Source organism: Pan troglodytes, chromosome 17 (genome assembly GCF_028858775.2).
Source record: "Pan troglodytes isolate AG18354 chromosome 17, NHGRI_mPanTro3-v2.0_pri, whole genome shotgun sequence".
In the NCBI taxonomy this organism is placed as follows: domain Eukaryota; kingdom Metazoa; phylum Chordata; class Mammalia; order Primates; family Hominidae; genus Pan; species Pan troglodytes.
Genome location: NC_072415.2, coordinates 25,593,960 through 25,612,279, shown reverse-complemented (window position 1 = coordinate 25,612,279; position 18,320 = coordinate 25,593,960). Strand labels below are relative to the sequence as shown.

General features: G+C 43.7%; 2 protein-coding genes across 12 annotated transcripts in view; one reads left to right on the top strand and one right to left on the bottom strand.

Moving 5' to 3' along the window:
• Nucleotides 1-8,087, top strand: part of LOC134808654 (skin secretory protein xP2-like) — a 53,944-nt gene extending 45,857 nt beyond the window's left edge. For all 6 annotated transcript variants that reach the window (XM_063796014.1, XM_063796010.1, XM_063796007.1 and 3 more), the window contains one exon: nucleotides 7,836-8,087. The gene's annotated coding sequence lies outside the window, so the exon portion shown is untranslated. The remainder of the gene's footprint in view (nucleotides 1-7,835) is intronic.
• ZBTB14 (zinc finger and BTB domain containing 14) lies at nucleotides 7,127-13,913 on the bottom strand. Of its 6 annotated transcripts, none has more exons than XM_016933371.4 (4): nucleotides 13,545-13,913; nucleotides 11,729-11,758; nucleotides 10,999-11,082; nucleotides 7,127-9,957 (listed from the first exon to the last, which is right to left on the bottom strand). In XM_016933371.4, the coding sequence occupies exons 3-4, from the start codon at nucleotides 10,999-11,001 to the stop codon at nucleotides 8,611-8,613; spliced, it is 1,350 nt and encodes a 449-aa protein (XP_016788860.1). In that variant the 5' UTR covers nucleotides 11,002-11,082; nucleotides 11,729-11,758; nucleotides 13,545-13,913; the 3' UTR covers nucleotides 7,127-8,610. The 6 variants fall into 6 exon arrangements, with proteins under 6 accessions (XP_016788860.1, XP_016788859.1, XP_016788858.1 ...); XM_016933370.4 differs by lacking the exon at nucleotides 13,545-13,913 and adding an exon at nucleotides 13,391-13,408; XM_016933369.4 differs by lacking the exon at nucleotides 11,729-11,758.
• Between the last annotated feature and the right edge of the window lie 4,407 nt (nucleotides 13,914-18,320).

Sequence of the window (18,320 nt, the reverse complement as noted above, 5' to 3'; positions counted from 1 at the left end):
AAAAAAAAAGAGAGATACAGATATAGGTTTTTATCCACAGTTCTTAGCTCACAACTTCCATAGCCCTTGTTATAGTTTTTTGTTATAATGTTGGGTATGTCGGGCCTCAGGAAATAGAATCTCTCTGACCTTCTGTCCTTCTTTCACCTGTCCCAAGGCAGGACTCTAATATTCCCCCGCCTTTCCAGTTGCAGGTCATGAGATCATAATTCCAGAGAGGGTCTTACCTCATACCCTGGAGGCCAATCACATTTCCACATGGTAGTCCATAAAAACCCAAGAAGACTTCGTTGGGGAGCCTCTGGAGAGCTAAAAGGGGGTTCCTGGAGGATGGCACCCAGGGAGTGCATGGAAGCTCCATGCTCCTTTCTCCATACCTCAGCCTACACATCTCTTCATCTGTATCTTTGGAAATATCCTTTATAATAAACCAGTAAACATGTTACCCTGAGTTCTGTGAGCTGCTCCAGCAAATTAATCTTACCTCCAAATCTAAAGTGGGGGTTGTGGGAAGCCCAGCTTGAAGTTGCTTGGTCAGAAGTTCCAGAGGCCTGGACTTGTAAGTGGCGTCTGGTGGAGGGCAGTCTTGGGGACTGAAACCTCAATCTGTGGAATCTGATGCTATCCCCAGGTAGTGTCAGAATTAAATTGGAGGACACTGAGCTGCAGAAGTGGTTACTCACTTGGTGGGGGGATTTCTGCTCCCTCCCACCCAACTATTGGTTATGAGAGTCTTTTGTGTTTATGATTGTTGTGGTGTGAGAGGAGAGGAAATGTGGTTAGTGTTTTTCCCAAACCATGGCAGAGTGAGATGACTTTTTTAGATTCAGCTGAGACAGAAAGGAAAAGATGAGAAGAAGCTGCTAAAAGAAATGGAGAAATATAAAAAGAAATGTTAAGAAGTGCTGCTGTGTGATGTACTTGTTGACACTAACTCAGAAAAACTTCAGTAAATAACTACATTATTTTTCAATACTATTGAGAGTAAGATTTCTACTTCCTTTGGATGCATCTCCAAAAGCTGAGAAGGCCCTTAAAATAGGAGCAGGAAATCCCAGGTTTATGTGGATTACATCAAGTGTGATTTGAATTATTTTGCTAGGAGTTGTGACAATTTGCATGGAATCATCCACATTCCTCCCACTTTAAACTCTGGCAAAGCTTGAGAGATGATGACCAGTCTCTGAACATCCCTCTCCTGTGACCTCTCAAGGTACTGAGGAACCTGCATCTTGTGATCACCTTTAGTGCTCATTTGGTGTTAGATGGGAGAAAAACTTCAAGTAATTACATTAAAAGTGCTTTTGGTGTGTTACTCCAACTAATTAATTACAGAATAATAGAATTGAATCCTGAAATAACCTTAAAGACCACCAAGTGCAATCACCTCCTTTAAAACAAGGAAATGATTCATGAAGGTGAAATCAGTTACTCAAAGTTCTTATAAGCAAGCTAAATTGTGAGTGGTGACTGAAATCAAAGTGTATTACCTTTTACTTGATTGGTAGAAATAACACAATTGTAAGGTCATATATAAGAACTTTCTATAGCTTGTCTCACATAATTCTCGCAACATTATTATCACATTTTACAGATGAGAAAATGAAACTTAGAAAGGCTCAATAACTTGCCCAAGGCCAACCAGGTAGTGGTAGAACTAGAACTCACACCTACGCAGTCTGAATCCAGAGCCCATATTCTAAATCACTACACTGGCTTTTTACCAATACAAATATTTTCAAAGTTTTGCAGTAGGAAAAAAAAAAAAACAAAACCTAATCTGAGATTTTAGAGTCAGAAGTACAATGCCAAATTAAAAATGCAGCAGAACAAGGGTAGTATGGATACTGGAAGACAACTAATAACAGTAATATATAGTAAAAAAATAAAAAAAGCAAATTTAGGAACTTAGGAGTTTTAAATGCAGTCTTTCAAATCTTAATCTTTTATAATTTTAGAAAGAGCCAAAAGCTTTATATAAATGAAATAAATACATCCTATATACAATTTAGGATTCTATTTCAGGCTGCTTGTAATTCAGACACCAGAATCACAGAACCTAGGTTTGAGCTCTTTTTTTTTCAGTTTGTAAAATGAGAATAGTAATACCTATTCATAATATTGTAAGCTACCTTAATAATGTATACTGTAAAGCACTCTGTAGATGTCAGAGTTTAATTAGTATACAGTTCAGTTCTACTGTATCACCAAAGTTAAAATTGTTTTCTGTATATAATGTATTTTTTTTTAAAGTCCTATGATTTTGTAACTCCCAGAAGTTTGGGAAAATAATGATTATATACCACCCAAAATTAATTTACCCCTACTGTTTTTCATTTCTCTTTTCTCAACCCCACATTTTATTACAGGGTATCAAGACTATTAAATGTAATCTTGTTTACACTAATGCCAATTGATCCAGTAGCCTTCCAATCTGGTTAATATTTCCTGTTTTGTATTGGCTGGAAGATTACAGAAACAGAATAGCCAAAACATTACACATACTTTAAATTAAATTAAATGTAAACAGCCTAAGAATGAAACGTAATACTGTTTCCCAAATGTCAAACTTCTAGACATTTCCATCATCCTATTTGAAGTCAGTAATATTTTAAATCAATTATATCTGATTTTAAGGCTGAACTTCTTATCTATCCCTTAAAGTGAGTTTATCTTTTGGAATAATAAGCAAGAATGGTGTACATGGGGCAGTGAATCATTTGCATTTTGGCAGAAATTACGAACGATTATGCAACCAGCCTAAGGTGGTGACATAGCCTGAAAATAGTGGAGGCAGAATCTGAATCCAAGTTTTCTAACACCTTTCAGAGAGAGAAAGGCGGCGAGGAGAGGAGAGTACAGATAGGGAGATCTCCTAACACAGAAGACCATTTTTACATAGGCCCCCGACTAGATGGCCTTCGGTCTTGTGGGTTTTGCTTGGCTCGCCACATAATGGAACATGTGAAGAAGGCTAACTGGTAGCTTTGTGTTATATTGCAATTATCTGTGACATTCTACCGGCAGTTTGTTTTTCATATCACGTGGGGGCAGCCTGTACACCTGAAGCAAGGTAAAACAATATTGGTTTAGTATTAGTACCCTGCATGGGAGACATTTTGGAGAAATAAAAATGTAAGGACCAATTTAGCACAGAGACATAGAGACAGCTGTCTGCATAAATGCCTCTCTCTTCTCCAGTGAGAAGAGTGTTTGCCATCTGCCAAACAGCGGTCTGAACTCAGTAAGGACGTGTGTGGGGCCACAGCTGCACATTTTGTGGCTTGAGGCCAACAACACGGTCACTAAGGGCACAGGCTCTGGAGGCAGATGGACCTGCTTTCCTGTCCCAGCTCTGATAAGACTGATATTGGGCAGGATTTTTAACTTCTTTGAATCTTGGTGTCTTCACTAGTGGTAATGAGTACCTACCTCAGACTTGTCATAAAACATAGTGATTGGGTATATAGTGCCAAACCTGGCAAATATTCAACGTATACTAGGTTTTATCATTAAAATCCTAACCCCTTGACTATCTCTCCTGTGACTGAAGTTCAAAGTCAGTAGAAAAAAAAAAAAAATGACCATACGAAGCTCCTGCCTTTCAGCTGAACACAGAAAATGAGTCAATTCCAAGTGAGTTTAATAGCATAGAACGCTTTCTCAAAACTCCATCAACATGACAAGCAGCAGCTGATCTAAAACCATCAGAAGACATATTTTTTCTTTTCAGATTTCCATTAGCTTGCTTGTTATCCTATCAAGACTGTCAATCTTAACTGGTCAGTGGGCACTAAGGGAACATCTGCAGTCTCAGACACTACTGGGCATACTCTATTTGCTCATGGTGCTTCCTCCCTTAAACCCTTATTACCATCCTTGCCCAAAGTCACTGGAGCCCAGGTTATCATTCTTTACTCCTCTCATTTTATTTGCATCAGTATCTTTCTTGATGCAAGCATCTATTATTTTAAAGAAATATATCTTAGCCTCTTATTACTATTCCTCTTGTTGAAATCCAGTATCAGGGAAAATGAGAATCATTCTATGGAAATGGCAATAATTAATAGATATTATTTTCTCAGTATACATTCCCAAGTCATTTAAGAATGTTTATGTTGGCACCACTAACCACTAACCCATGACAACTTATTAAAAATTCCTACTTTCCAAAGTATGTTCCATGAACTGGATTAAAATACATAACATGGCAGATTTTTTTTTTTAAATAGCAGTTTGCCTATTTGTGATCATTACATTATTTGTAAATCCTTGTAAAATGTTGTAAAACTTGGAAAGATAAGCATCCCACACTGGATAACTCCAGAAGGGCAGGAATGGTGCTGGTCTTGCTCACTGTTGCATTCCCAGCACATAGTCAAATGCCAGGCACATACAAGGCATTCAATGACTGACATACTTTAATCTTAGGCTATAAAAAGTACTTCTGTGTAAGGTTAGTAGAAATATTCCCCAAAGAAGAGCAGAGTGACTCAGCAAACTGTTATTCTGGAACTAAAGGGAAAAAAAAATGGAATTAATGGATGTAGTCTAGGCCCCTTTGGGGAGAAAGCAACAGATCATCTTGGAATTAACTAGAAAGGGAACAGTTGGGTGCAGCCTGAAATGCACCCAATTTTAGAAAAGCATACTGCAAAAATATCTTAATGTATGATTTCATGTATGAGATTCAAAAGCCAGCTCTCAAAATTGCAATTCTGGTTCTGCCATTCTGGTTCTGCCATCACAGATGTTCCCAAAGAAGAGAAGGGAGCCATCCAGAGAGGCCAGTGTTTACACCGACTACATTCCAATGATTTACTTTAAAATGTACACATGATGGGAAATTACAAAACCAAAGACAACATCTAGACAAATATACAAGTTTGTAAGACCAGAGCCACAAATGGATCGAAGCTTACAGAAATACTAACACAAACACAGTGTAGACATTTTCAGTTAATAACACGTAATGAGGTCTAGGTCTATAGCTCAGGGCCAATGATTGTAGAACTGAGAGATGCTTCTCAGCTTCTGTCTACTCCATTGGGAATGCTCTTTAGGAAGCGGGGAACATTTACAGTGAACCTAAAAAGTGTCGATGCTGGGGTTAATGTTTTTTCCTGGCCATCACATTAATCCTCAGCAGGCTGTGAGGCAGAAATATCAGTATTTTAGAGATGGTGAAACTCAGGCTGAAGGCAGTTAAGAACTTGTCTGAATTTACAGTTACTGAGAGGCAAAACCAGGATCCAAATCTAAGTTTGTCTTGTAAAGTCTTTCCACTAAACCTCACCTCCTCGTTATACTGAAAAGATTTACATGAGTATTGGTAAGTGGGAACATCTTTTGAAGAGATCATGAAAACACCCAACTGCTAAAATCTGTCACAATCCAGATAAATTACACCCAGGGCCCCTAAGATGAGATCAGTATGGCAACCTTTAAGGAATCATGGATAACAGGTGATGGAAAAACATTTTCAAAAAGAACATGTAAGACCAGACTGGGAAGGGGCACACTCACTCTAACAGCCAGGGACCAAACTGCTTCTGCCTTTGCATCTCCAGGGTCCAGCCCAGTGCCTCGCATATGATGCTCAACACAAGTAGGCAACATGCTATCTTTACATACCTTAAGTAGATGCAGGATTAACCCTATTATAAATAGTTCCCAGGGGGAAAGAGCTCCAGTTACAAGAGGGTAAGCAAAAATGGAGACAGACTTCAAAGGGAGTGAGAGCTTTCCGTTCTCTTTGCTGTAACAGTTCTCTGCCTCTGCCTAGGACTCAACCCTGCACCACAATCCTTACTATGTGCCAGCTCTACTACAATTGCACCCTAAGGCTTGCTAATCCTGAGAACAAAACACCACTAATAGCATTACTATGTGACAATGAATCCCACCTTCCAAATGACTTACAGATAACTACACAAAATAACCCATTAAGTTGGAAACTACATAAATTTGCATCATTTTCCCTCATCTTGTCTTTTTTTTCCTAACAAAATAGGGTGAATTTGTTAGTGTCAACCTCACTTGATGGCGACCTCTGTATTTTCTAACAATTCTAAATTAGTGATCAAGTTAATGGCCGGCAAATTACTTTACATTTAAACTTCCTAAATTTCTCTTCCTCAATCAGTGCCAATACAATGCAAATTAAGCACAAAAGCTAACATCAAGTTTGTGGCATTCTCTGTAAAAACAGAAAAAAGTCAATGATTTGTAAGTAATGAAAAGGTAGTAATGTTGACACTTAGACTTGACCTTCCTCTTACATTACAGATTCAGAGTAACCACATTTCAGAATTAACTCCCTAGGGTGTTGGAGGTAACTTGAAGACTCTAACACGATGGCTCCACTATGCAGAGGACTACCAAATCCAGCCAGGTGTAGAGAGGCAGTGTTACTGACCAGGACCCAGCAGACAGGAGAGCTGCCGTGATAGGATTCTGCTGCCACCAAAAATATATAAAGGAAACAGGTGCCCTAACACACGTGCAAACCCAGTACCAGTGGCAGAAATAACACAAATACATTTCTCATGCAAAATAGGCTAAATGATAAATATTTGCATCACATAGACTGCTGAAAATTAACCTTTCTTTTTGGGGGTTACCTCCATGACTATGTGGTTTCAAAGGAGGTTAATATCACATGTTTAACTTCAACTCTGTAAAGCCAGGATGAAGCTAGCATACAAAATACATTTTGGTAGAAATCTAGGTATGTGGAAGGTTGCTATGAAAAAATGAAAAGAGGAATGATAGAAGTATATTTTCTTTTATATACAAAAAATGAAGGCCCAAAATACGGTTTGTTGAAGTAGCTATCGACAAGATGTTAAAATTATTTTTCCTTTGCTTTGGTTAAGACAGCCTAGGAACGGCAATCAGTTCCCCTTCTATAAGTAGCATAAAAACACAGTGACAGGACTACTTTTAGAACAGAATAAACAACTTTCAAGAAAAGAAATTAATTTTAAGTAAAATTAAACATTTTACCAATAACTAAAATTTTTAAAAAGGTAGCATCTTCATCCTAACATCTTGGGCATAACACACACCAATTAAAAAATCAAATTTCTTTCACAATAGAATTACAGGTGTTAATGCAACAAGCTATGAAGTGAAATTACTTTAATTTTTTTAAAAAAAATCCTAGCAATGAAAAATGAGTTTGAAAAATTGACATTTTCTACAATTCTACATTTTGAAAAATAATTGACTAATACTTTTTTACAGAACACAATTCAAACTATTGTTGGCATTTCAATATATTCCTAAAGATGGTTAAAAGAACATTTAGTATACCAAAACTGGAACAGAGTTTATAATTCTCATTTACGGCTATGAAAAGGCAATCAACTTCTATTTAAAACTGTAACCAGTGATGAAATATATTTCGAAAACATAAACATTTGGTCTGACAATCTTTAATATTTGTTAAAAACAGTCTGATGTTTGTTGCTGATGGAAGTTATTTTAATCCAATGTGCAAAAAAAGTGCAGCTGTCTACTTTTTACTTGAAATACGTAAGACCAACACTACTATTTACACACTTAAAAGATTTTAAATTTATTAATTTAAGTAAGCATACTGCATCTCCTTTATGGATAAATCATGTGCCCCAGAGAGCCCCAAAGCTTGATGACATTCTGTAAAGTTACACAAATGTATCTGAAGAAGTTATCTGTTCTTGTCCTAATTTTGATTCTAAATAAAAATCCAATTTCAAAATCAGTTAAGATTTTAATCTAGGAAATCTTGGGATTGTTACACATGTAAAAAACCTTATCTCTGAGAGCCTTTTCTATTCTTCTTACCACAGGTCCACTCACAAATCGCAGCTGGTATGGACTGGCACGCCCCAAATAAGAGGAACCTAAGAGCTTGGCTCCAAGACCCCCCACCATCCCGGTGGGTTTGCTTGGCCTTTAGGACGTGTGACTACAGCTTTTGGGTAGGTACAGGGCAATCAAGATTGAGGAAGAACACTTCAGCAAAGCAACCACTATTTGTCCACAAAAACAGTGAAAAACGGTGATATAAAATTAACAATCCAAATATAAATCTAACGCCATTCTGCATTTCCAGAACTTTTTTTATATTTGTGCAGTGTTCTTGGTCAACCACTCACCAATTTTCTGCGTCTATCTGAAGTACTTTTAAAGTTATTAAAACTGCTCTTTTGACCATAAGTCACATAGAATTGTGATTAGGAAATCAATTTACTTATTACTCTGTGCAGGGCACCTGCTAGGGTGGTGAGTGTAAAGGAACTAAAAATGGAAGTCTCTCACTTCTAAACTGGACACAGGAGTTCTCAAATTAAAATAATAAAAAAAAAAAAAAAAAGGGAGAGAGGTGCTTACTGGCAACATTAATACTAGACACCAGACAAGACAGTGAAACGGTTTGTTCAGAACTGAGGAACACCATTTCCTTGAAAAGTCTTAAAAATACCTAACCAAGCACTGCCTTAAGTCCAGTGAGTACAATGTTCCATACGTTTCCACAAAAATATTGTAACTGGCATTCACTCATCATGATCCACGTCATCTCAGTCTCCACTTTCCAGGCAAAGTGTCTCTGTCCCACCGCCTCTAGCTACAGGCTATCGTCTCCAGCTGCTGTTCTGCTTCCGCAGCCATCGCTGCCGCCTGCAACTGTTCTGTCTCGCTCTGGATGGCACTGGGGGTAACCTGCTTCCTTTCACTGTGCATATTGTTCTCGTGCCTTTTCAGATCAGATGCCTTGGCAAATGCCTTGGTGCAGGAGCCACACACAAAAGGCTTTTCCCCTCTGTGTCTTCTTTCATGATCCTTGAGGTGAGACTTGTGTTTGAAGGCTTTGTCACACATGTGGCACGCAAACGGTCTTTCATTACTGTGAACTCTCTCATGCTTCTTTAAGTCTGGGGCACGGATAAATGATTTTCCACACACCTCACAGCTATAGGGCTTATATCCCGTGTGGATTTTTAGGTGTTCTTTCAGGTGGGCCTGTGTGGTGAAACCTTTTGTGCACATTTCACAAACAAATGGCCTGTCCGCCGTGTGGAGTTTCTCATGCTTCCTCAATCTGCCTTCATCAGAAAACGTCTTCCCACACGCCTGGCAGGCAATCTGCTCCCGATGGTGACCATAAAGCAAATACTCAAACTTCATGTCACTGGCGGCTGTTGTCCAGCCTGGTGTCTGTTCATCTTTCACTTCACTCATCCCATCATTAAATGTTAAGGCTTGAGGGGTCTGGGACCCCAAGTCTTTTGATTCTGGGGTCTCCATGGATTCTACTTCCTGGCCATAGCAATTGACCTTCCGAACTTCCTCACTCCCCAGCTCTTTCAAGATCGCTTCCTGAACCCTGAGCGTTGTGGTGGGCGACTTGCCGTCCTCCTGACTCGGGGGTGTGCCTTCTACTGTGTCATCAGAAGGACTGTCATCCTGATCCCCGATTTCCTCTACATCATCATCCTGGGTGTCAGCAGCATCTCCAATGGGGCGATTTATTTTAAGGCAATACTTACTTTTGGACTGACCATTGTTTTCATCGGGACTGGACACATCACGCTTCTGAGAACACAGTTTATCCAAAAATCGGATACCAAGAATCTGACCCGATGACATCATTAAGTTAACATCTTCTTTTTTCACGGAAATCTTTGCTGTGTACATGTAGTTCAGGACCTCTTCAAATATATCAGAACGAAGAAAATCTATTTCTATGACTGAAGAACTATCAACCTCAAGCTTCTTGAAAAGCTTTTTAAAGTAGGTGCTGCAGGCAGCAAGAACACATCTGTGTGCTCTGAATTTCACATCCTCAACCACAATAGCAATATCACAAAATTCTCCTTCCAGGCGTTGTTCATTTAGTGTTTTCAGAAACAGAGTTTTATGATCATCGTCATTATATTTAATGGTTTCAGACATACTGATGAAAAACTCCTACAAAAAAAAAAGGTTTAGTAATTATAAATAGTACTTTTCCATATAGAGAACACAGTCACATTTTCATTTCCTGGTCAATCTATGGAACCTAACAATTTCAGAAAGTCAATGTTAAGAGTGGTCTTTGAATATGGGTAGAAAAGACTGATCCCAACTCAAGGATCTCCATATTGTTACTCCTGTTCATCTTCAATTTACTAAGTATTTGCCTAGTTATATCCCAGGCATTGTTCTATGTGCTTTACATGTTTTAATTAATTTAATATTCAGGTAACCTCATGAGTACGTATCACTATCCTTATTTTAGAGACAAAGTTAGAAATCTGCCCAATATTCTATAGCTATTTAGTGAAGAGCTGGGACTTAAATGCAGACAATCTGGCTGCAAAACCAGTGCTTCCTGACTAGAGATAATCAAATAACTCAAACTCAAGTTTTAAGAAACAGGTTCAAGGGAACAATCCTCTAGTCCTCTCTGTTGCACCTACTCTTATTCCATCTACTCTATGGAGGATTCAGCAAAATAATGAATTATGTTATACCTCCTTGACAGAAGGAACAAATTACTATTGCAGAACTAGAGAGGAACATTACTGCCAAAATATCCCATTGAGTGTTGTGTTCTAGTTTTTCCACAGCACTTTTGGGCCACTTTTAAATGAAGGTCAAGGTTTAATCTGACCTTAAGAGAATCAGATGACATTTGGGAAGTGGCTTTGTTCTCTCTAGATGCCAATCTACCTGCATCCAGATAAAAGTGCCATCAACACCAGATGTACGTACTTGATAAGTGCTGAGAGTATTTTATAAGCAAAAATTTGGAACTGGCATGAAAGATCTCTGTCATCATGTTAAAAAACTGGTCATCTTAAAGCATTCTCTATGTTTCCTTTTTAAAAACATTGTTTTACTTTTATTCGGCTAATATTTTCCCCCAGACAAATAGAAGTGTTCATGCACAATCAGAATTGGTATATATATTTTAAAGCAAATGCCAAGTCATTTTCATCAAGATTTAATATCCAAAGTTATAGTTACCATGAACAACTCAGGCTATTATCTTAATGCCTTGAACGCCAAAATCTTCAGATCAGAGTAACTCTGATCAGGAGCACGCCAGACCTACAGAGGAAAGGATAAACAAGAATGAGGTAGGATCTTCCTATATCCCAAATCCTAAACCAAGAATTGATTTTTTAAAAATAAACTTTCTTGTTCCCTCTTTTGTGCATTTTCAGCTTGGGGAGAGTGGCAGGTAGGTAGCTGGTACATCAAGTGCAGTTCTGAACAGATATGGACTAGAACAGATAAGGGCTGTAGCACTCGGGCATAAAGGGGCTGTGCCCTAGGAACTGGAAGGAGGGGTTGGAGAACCATTAAGGGATTTCTCCTCACACACTAAGCCCATGTCCATATTTGTACAGAGATTGATGGCTACACAGATACAGAAAAAAACAAGTGCACCGTGCCCCCTACACCCATCCCGTTTCCCGCTGGGTATGTTAGCCCCTCTACATTTTTCTCTCGGCTCATACAAACCTATAGACGTATATACCTTTATAAATAAAGCTATAGAAGTACATAAACCCAACAGGTAACATGGGAGGAGAGGGAACAATGATTGCTTTTTCTTTCTGCACCTGTGTGATGTATTAATAGCATACACGTTTGTCTTTAAGATTGTATTTGAGAAATCCAGGTGTTTTTACCTCTATCCCTACAAGAAGGGTGAAAGAATTTTAGCTTTTTTGTGAGTTTTAACTCTTACCGGAAGAACTCCATCCTGCAGACCCATATCCTGAAAAACAAAAAGTTTCCTCTACTGAACAGTGACCACACAGATAAGTTGTTTGGTGTGGTAGGAGCAAAGGACTGGGTTGTAACAGTCTTACACAAAAACCATGGAACAAGACTCCAACCTGGAGACCAACACCTTGAAACCCATAATAAGCTCCTTCTAAAGAAAAGTGAACACACCGAGCTACCCAGCGTAGAAGCGGGATGTCTCATCTGAAGTTTGAGGTTAGGTAACATTTCCAAAAGATGATTCTGACTTGATCATTCTACGTGTTTCTGCCTCTCTATTCCCTAGAAGCACCCAGGCCTGTAATCATCCAGAGACTAGGCAGCCCAGCAAAAACCTTACATTGTGACACTTACTACTGTTGTCACTAACTCGTCCTAGGGCTTGTGGGATAAAAGTGCATGGGACCAGAGAGAGGAGTGGCCTTAGACTAGCTATGACAACATATCAATGTGTTGTTGTTGTTTTGGCTAGTGTGTACTTGGCCACTCGCCCCTCTCCCCTCTCTCTCTCAAGATGTATGAGACCTGGAAGAGAGACCATGTGTGTCCAAAGCCGCCTCCTCCCCGCCCCGCCCCCCTTGCCATTGAGATGTCCAATTGCTAAGTTCAGGTGAGTCAAAACTGGAAGACAGCTGTTGCCAGCATCTGTGTAGGCAGGTGTAGGAAAAGACGTAGCCCCAACACCACCTTCATAATAAGGCTGCCCCTTCCTAATTGCTCTCCAAACTGCGGGCGCGCTAAGCCGCGTTACAGTGCAGGGAGCCGGGCTTCCCGCAAAGCCAAAAACTTACATAAGCAGCTGCAGCCGCCTCCCCTGCCCTGGGCAGCCCGACAATGGCGGCTGCACGACTTCCTTGTTGCAAGCTTGCAACTTCGGAGTCGGGAGGAAGCAGGGAGCCAAGTGCAGACCCAAGAAGCCCTCAAGGCGTATCGAGTCCTCCCTCTCAATTTCTTTGGGCCTGGGAGGTGGGGAGTGGAGGAGGCCGTTTGCACTCCTTCCCAGACAAAAGCTCCCAGCCTGGGAGCCAGGTGGTGAAAGGGCCACTTTCCCTTTCATAATCAGACGTCGAGCGCAGGCTTGGGACCGCGGCTCGGAGCGCGCAGGGAGGGACTGCGGCCCGCGGCGGGCCCGGCGGCGCGACGAGCGGGAGCGGGCGTGCGGCCGGCTCCGCAGCCCCGCGCCGCGCCGCGCCCCGCTCCGCCCGCGAGCCCGGAGCTCGCGCCCCGCGCACTCCCCGGCCAGCTCGCGCCGGGCCCTCCCCCGCCCTCCCGCGGCCGGGGGCGGGGGCGGCGCGCGGCCGGCTAACCCAAGCTCCGCGGGCGCACCCGGGAGTGCGTGCGCTGGGTCCCGGCCCCCTCCTCCGCCGGCGGCTGGGGGCGGCGCGGCGGGGCGGCGCCCGGCGGGCCGCGCTCCGCGCTGGGTTCGGGCCGTCCCCACCCCCACCGCGGTGCACTGCGGCGGTGCGAGCGGGGGCGGCCATGAACTCGGCCGCCGAGGCTCTGGAACGCGCGCGCGGGGCCGCCGCCGCCTGGCCGCTCCCCGAGCCCGCTCGCCAGCCCGCGCGGCCCCCGGGGCGCCCCGGCCCCACGCCCAACCCTGGCCCACGCCCGTCCCCGCTCGCACCGCGCCGCGCCGCTGGCGGCCGCCGCACATCCTGGAGCTGGCTGGTGCCCCAGAGCTCGGCGAGAACGCGCGTCTTCTGGGCCGCCCCGCCGGCCGCCCCCGCGCCCGCCTTGCGGACGGCCCCAGCCCCTTCCGCACCCTGGCCCGCGCTTACCTGCAGCCTGGCACAGGCACAGACACTGCCGTGGGTTCCCCGCGCTCGCTAGCAAACGCAGGCCGGGACGGGAGGGGCTCGGGGCGCGGGGGCACGGTGGGTGGCAGTGTGTTTTGGATTTTTTTTTGGAGTTTGGGGAGGGGGCGGGGTGGGGGAAATCGTGCACGTCCCTGATGGTAGCAGCCCTCCTCCTGCACGAGCACAGAATGTCTAGCCGGCCGTGAACACCCCCACCGCCCCCCCCTTCCCGTGCATGCGCGGTGCGGGCTGGGGGGAAGGCGCGCCGCCGGCTTGCGCAGGCACGGAACCCGACCGGGTCTCTAAGTGGGCCAGCAAAGAAAGGGTTAATCCGGGCCCTTGCCGACGCTTTCGTTGGAGACTACGGGGCCGCCCCCGGAGGGCCCTGGCCTGCGCACGCGCGCGCACGCGCGCGGCTTGGGGCGCGCGGAGCCCGCGCGCGGGAGAAGGAGTGGGCGGGGCAAGGGCGGGGCTTCAGGAGCCAAGGGACTTAAGCACGAGCGCTGCTCGCGGACACCCGCCCCGCCTCAAGCTCCCTCCCGCCCTGGTTCGTGGGCTTCCGCCCGCGCCCGGCGCCGGCGCAGCGCCGGGGACGCGGGAGCCAGCGCTCCCGTGCGTGTGCATGTGCGTGGGCCAGAGCCTCCCCCGGGCGCGCGCAGGCCGGGCGCTGAGGCTGCGGGGCTCTGCCGCGTCTCGGAGCGGGCGCCCCGGCCACCTTCGCCCTCCGTGCACACCGGCCGACACCGGGAGGCGCGCCCGCGGGTCTGCGGTCTTGCCTCTTGCCGCCGGCACATTGAGTTTGTGGGGGAGTGGACGGTGCACAATAAACATTTGCAGAACAAATGGAAAAAGCGACGTCTTCCATTTGTAGTGTAAAGCGCAACCCCAGTTGCCCAGCAGAAAGGGATCACCCATAGGGCTTTGGAGCTAGTAGGTCCGCGCCCGGACACTCCAAGGAAAAGTCCAGGGGCTGGAGGCGGCGACCCGTCTGTGGCAGTCTAGACCCTGGACTCGATTCGGAGAGCTCTGATAACTTGGCTCTGTCCTTACATCCCTGCTCAGCGGTAGTAATGGCTCCGTTGCTGTTGAACCACGTCGCCTTCCCTCTGACGCGGCGGCTGTGCCTGTGTCTGGCGTCGGGACTGGGAAGTCCCTCCCGCTCCCGCGTTTTCTGCTCACCGAGATGCAGGAGGCCGGACAGCAATGCCGCGCCGCCTTAGAGTCGCTCATGTTGCTTTACCTCACACGCGAACAGCGTTTCCCCGAAACGCGTAATTTAATATCTAAAAATTAGAGCAGAAGCTTCCTCTTGGGCTTATTGAAGATGACATAAGATAATGCTTGCAACAGGCACCTAAGTAAACATTTGGGAAATAATATGATGATTGGATGTATTAATTTTCTAAAGGAAGTTCTATATGGCCTCAGTTGATTTTGTAATATTAATTGACTTTGGTTTAACGTTCCCCAAGGCGACTTTATACGCATCTTTTTTGATGTTCACAAAAGCACCCAAGTTACGGCTTATATGGACGAAATAGGATGGAAGAGACCGGTTGTAGAGTCAGACATATCCAGTTCAAATATTGGGTAAATTGTTTAACTTCTCTAAACCTCAGCTGAAGGAGAGCTATGGAAAGCACCTAATAAGGCACTTGTAAGGATTAAGTGAAATAATGCCCAGCTAAGGTATTAGCTCCATGATGGAAAATCACCTGCACCCACAGATAGTGGGTTCCAGTGGCCTGGACAGAACCAGAACCAAGTCTTCTGCCACGAAAGTTCACACTCATCAGACATGATACCGTGTACTCGCTTTATTCTTGTTTGCGTAGCTCTTGAAGTTGCATTTCAATCCTGTGGATGCTGTGTGTTTATAGGGGGATAATAATAGTACTCTGTCATAGGGTTGCGTCACCAAGCAGTAAAGCTGCCACTGCAGTTAGCACAATGTGTGGACACGGCCAGTACTCAAGTCATGGCGCATCTGCTGCTGGCGCTCCCCCTTCTCCCATACCACATATGGGGTTTCCCACTCATTCTGCGTGTATTTTTTGTCTGCCTACTGTGTAAAGACAATCTTTTCGCATATGGCTAGGAAAAGACTTCCCACGTTTCCACTAACCCGATAACATAATTCACAAGAGTTCTAAAGCACTAGAATGCATTTCTCAAGTGACGGTTCCTGACATCCTGGTTTTGTATCAATGAATCCTCTTGTCTCATTTGTTTTATGTTCATGTCACCTGGGCTCTGCCTGGCTGTCCCTTGCTGGTTCACAGGGGTTGTGGGGATGAGTCTAAATTAAAGGGACAACTCTGTGGGAAGGTGGAGGGATGGGAAACCACAAAGGAAAGGCCTGACCCAAGCCTGGCTTCTCGCCTGTGTCGCCACCCAAAAGTGCACTTCCTAGCACCCAAGAGGCTTTCAATAAACATCAGCGGACAGTAAGTGACAACCTTGAATTTGATACTAAGGGACTTTGTAAAAGTACACTGTGGCGTCAACGCGGGGGCAGGGCTTTCCTGAAATGCACTGACCCAAGGTCCTTGACAAAGTTTTCCTCCTTTTCCGACAACTCTGATGGGTGACATTTGGAGCACGTTGTTCCTCACTTGGGACACCCATGGTCTCCTGAGTGGAACCTGTTTCTAAGAATTGTGAGGCCCAGGCCATGGGGCCCGCAGTGTGCAGTCCCGGGTGCCAGGGTCTGATGTGGTTACAGAGCAGCCCAGTAAGGGACCGTTTGGAAACATTATGTCTCACAGGCGGGGGAGGTTGATTTCTCCCTCATGTTGACCTTGGGCCCTCTGGCTGGTTTTGAAACAGCAGGATACCAGCAGATGAGAGTGGGCCGGGTCTGAGTAGAGGTTTTGAGAGCAGCCTTTGTTCTGCGCCTCCTCCTCTGCTGTGACGTCCAGCACAACATGAACATGGTTAGGCCACAACCTCCTCTTCAGCTTGGGCCCTTGAATGACGAACAGACCTGAGAATGAAGCCAACCCAAAACCTGAGCACAGCCAAGCCTAGAGAGAAGACAACTCACCCACAGACCTATGACTGAGAAGTAAATGTTTGTTTTATAAGCCACTGGGAGGTTGGGTTTTATGCTTTGTTACTGAACAAAATCTAATACATCTGTGCAAGGAAAAGTGTCACACCCAATGCCATAACCACCTTCCCCCTGTGACTCTGAGAACACTTGATACAGCAAATGAACAAAAACCCGATCCAATCCGTGTCATCATGGAGATACTGATGTGCACATTCAACAAATAATCACATCGTTACACAATTGCACATTGCAATAAGTGCTTTTATAGAAAGTTAAAAAGCACAGAATGTGATGAAAAAGAGGAACAGGAGGAATTAATTTTGCCTGGGAAATCAGTGAAAGCTTCTTCAAAGGCATACATTTAAGACCTGAAAGATGAGGGAGAGATTCGCAAAGAGGGGGAAGAAATAGCATTTCAAGACAGAGACAGGAGCAAAGTGAATGAAAGGGTGCAAGGAGCTTGAAGTACCTCAGTCTCTGCAAAAGTGGACATGAGATGTGTTTGTGAGAACAACAGTGTCCAGCACCTGTAGGGCCTTGTGGTTTACAGGAAGGGGTCTGCACAATGACAGCCCCGAAAGCTTGGGCCATTTAGGTGGAGAGGTTGAATCAAAGGAAGGTCCTGAACATCTGCCAGGGCAAGGAACATCAGGACAAGCTTGTCTTGTGCTTGTGGAGGAATTGCTGCATGAGGATGGAGTTGGCCATGTGGAACGATCATTCTCCTATGGATCAGAACTGGTGGGGCATCTGGTCGTCTCTGGGCACCAGACACTTGTTTCTTCTTCCTCTGGAACCTGGTCATTTAGATTTCCTCATTGCCTTTTGGGTTAACATCAGAGGAAACTGGGTGAAGAGTTTCTGGAAACACTCTGTGTTATCTTGACAACTCTTCCATAAATCCAATATTATTGTAAAACAAAAATTATTCCTGTTCATGTAATTATTTTTTCCTAGATACTTTCAAGATTTTTTTCTTTGTCTTTAGTTTTCAGCATTTTGATTATGGTGTTTTCTGAGTAGGGATTTCATTGCTTATACTGTTTGGGGATTGCCGAGCTTCGTAAATACATAGGTTTATTTATATCTTTCTCTAAATTTGGGAAGCTTTCAGCTATTATTTTTTTCACATTTTTTTCAACAGCATACTATTTCTCCTTTGTTGAGATTCCAATGACAGGAACGTTGAGTTTTTTAAAAATTATGTCATAGGACCATAAGTCTTTTCATTTTTTAAAATATTTTCTCTGTGTTGTTCAGATGAAATAGTCTCTATTGATTCTTTACAATTCACTGACTTGTTCTTTTGTCGTTTCCACCCTGCCATTTAGCCTGTCCAGTGAGTTTTTTTGTTTCACTTGTATTTTTCAGTTCTAAATTTTTTCATTGTATTTTTCTTTATATCTTCTATTTCTTTGCTAAGACTTCCTATTTTTCGATTTAAGAGTGTTCATAATTGCTTGTTGGAGAATTTATAATAGTTGCCTCTAAGTCTTTTTTACTTAATTCCAACATCATTGTCATCTCAATGTTGCCATCTGTTGATTGTTTTTTCATACGTGAGTTGAGATTTCCTGGGTCTTTGTATGCTGAATTATTTTGGATTGCATCTTGAACATTTTAAATATTATGTTATAATACCCTGGGTCTTGTTTAAATCCTGTGGCAAATGTTGATATTTTAATTTTAATAGACAATCGGGT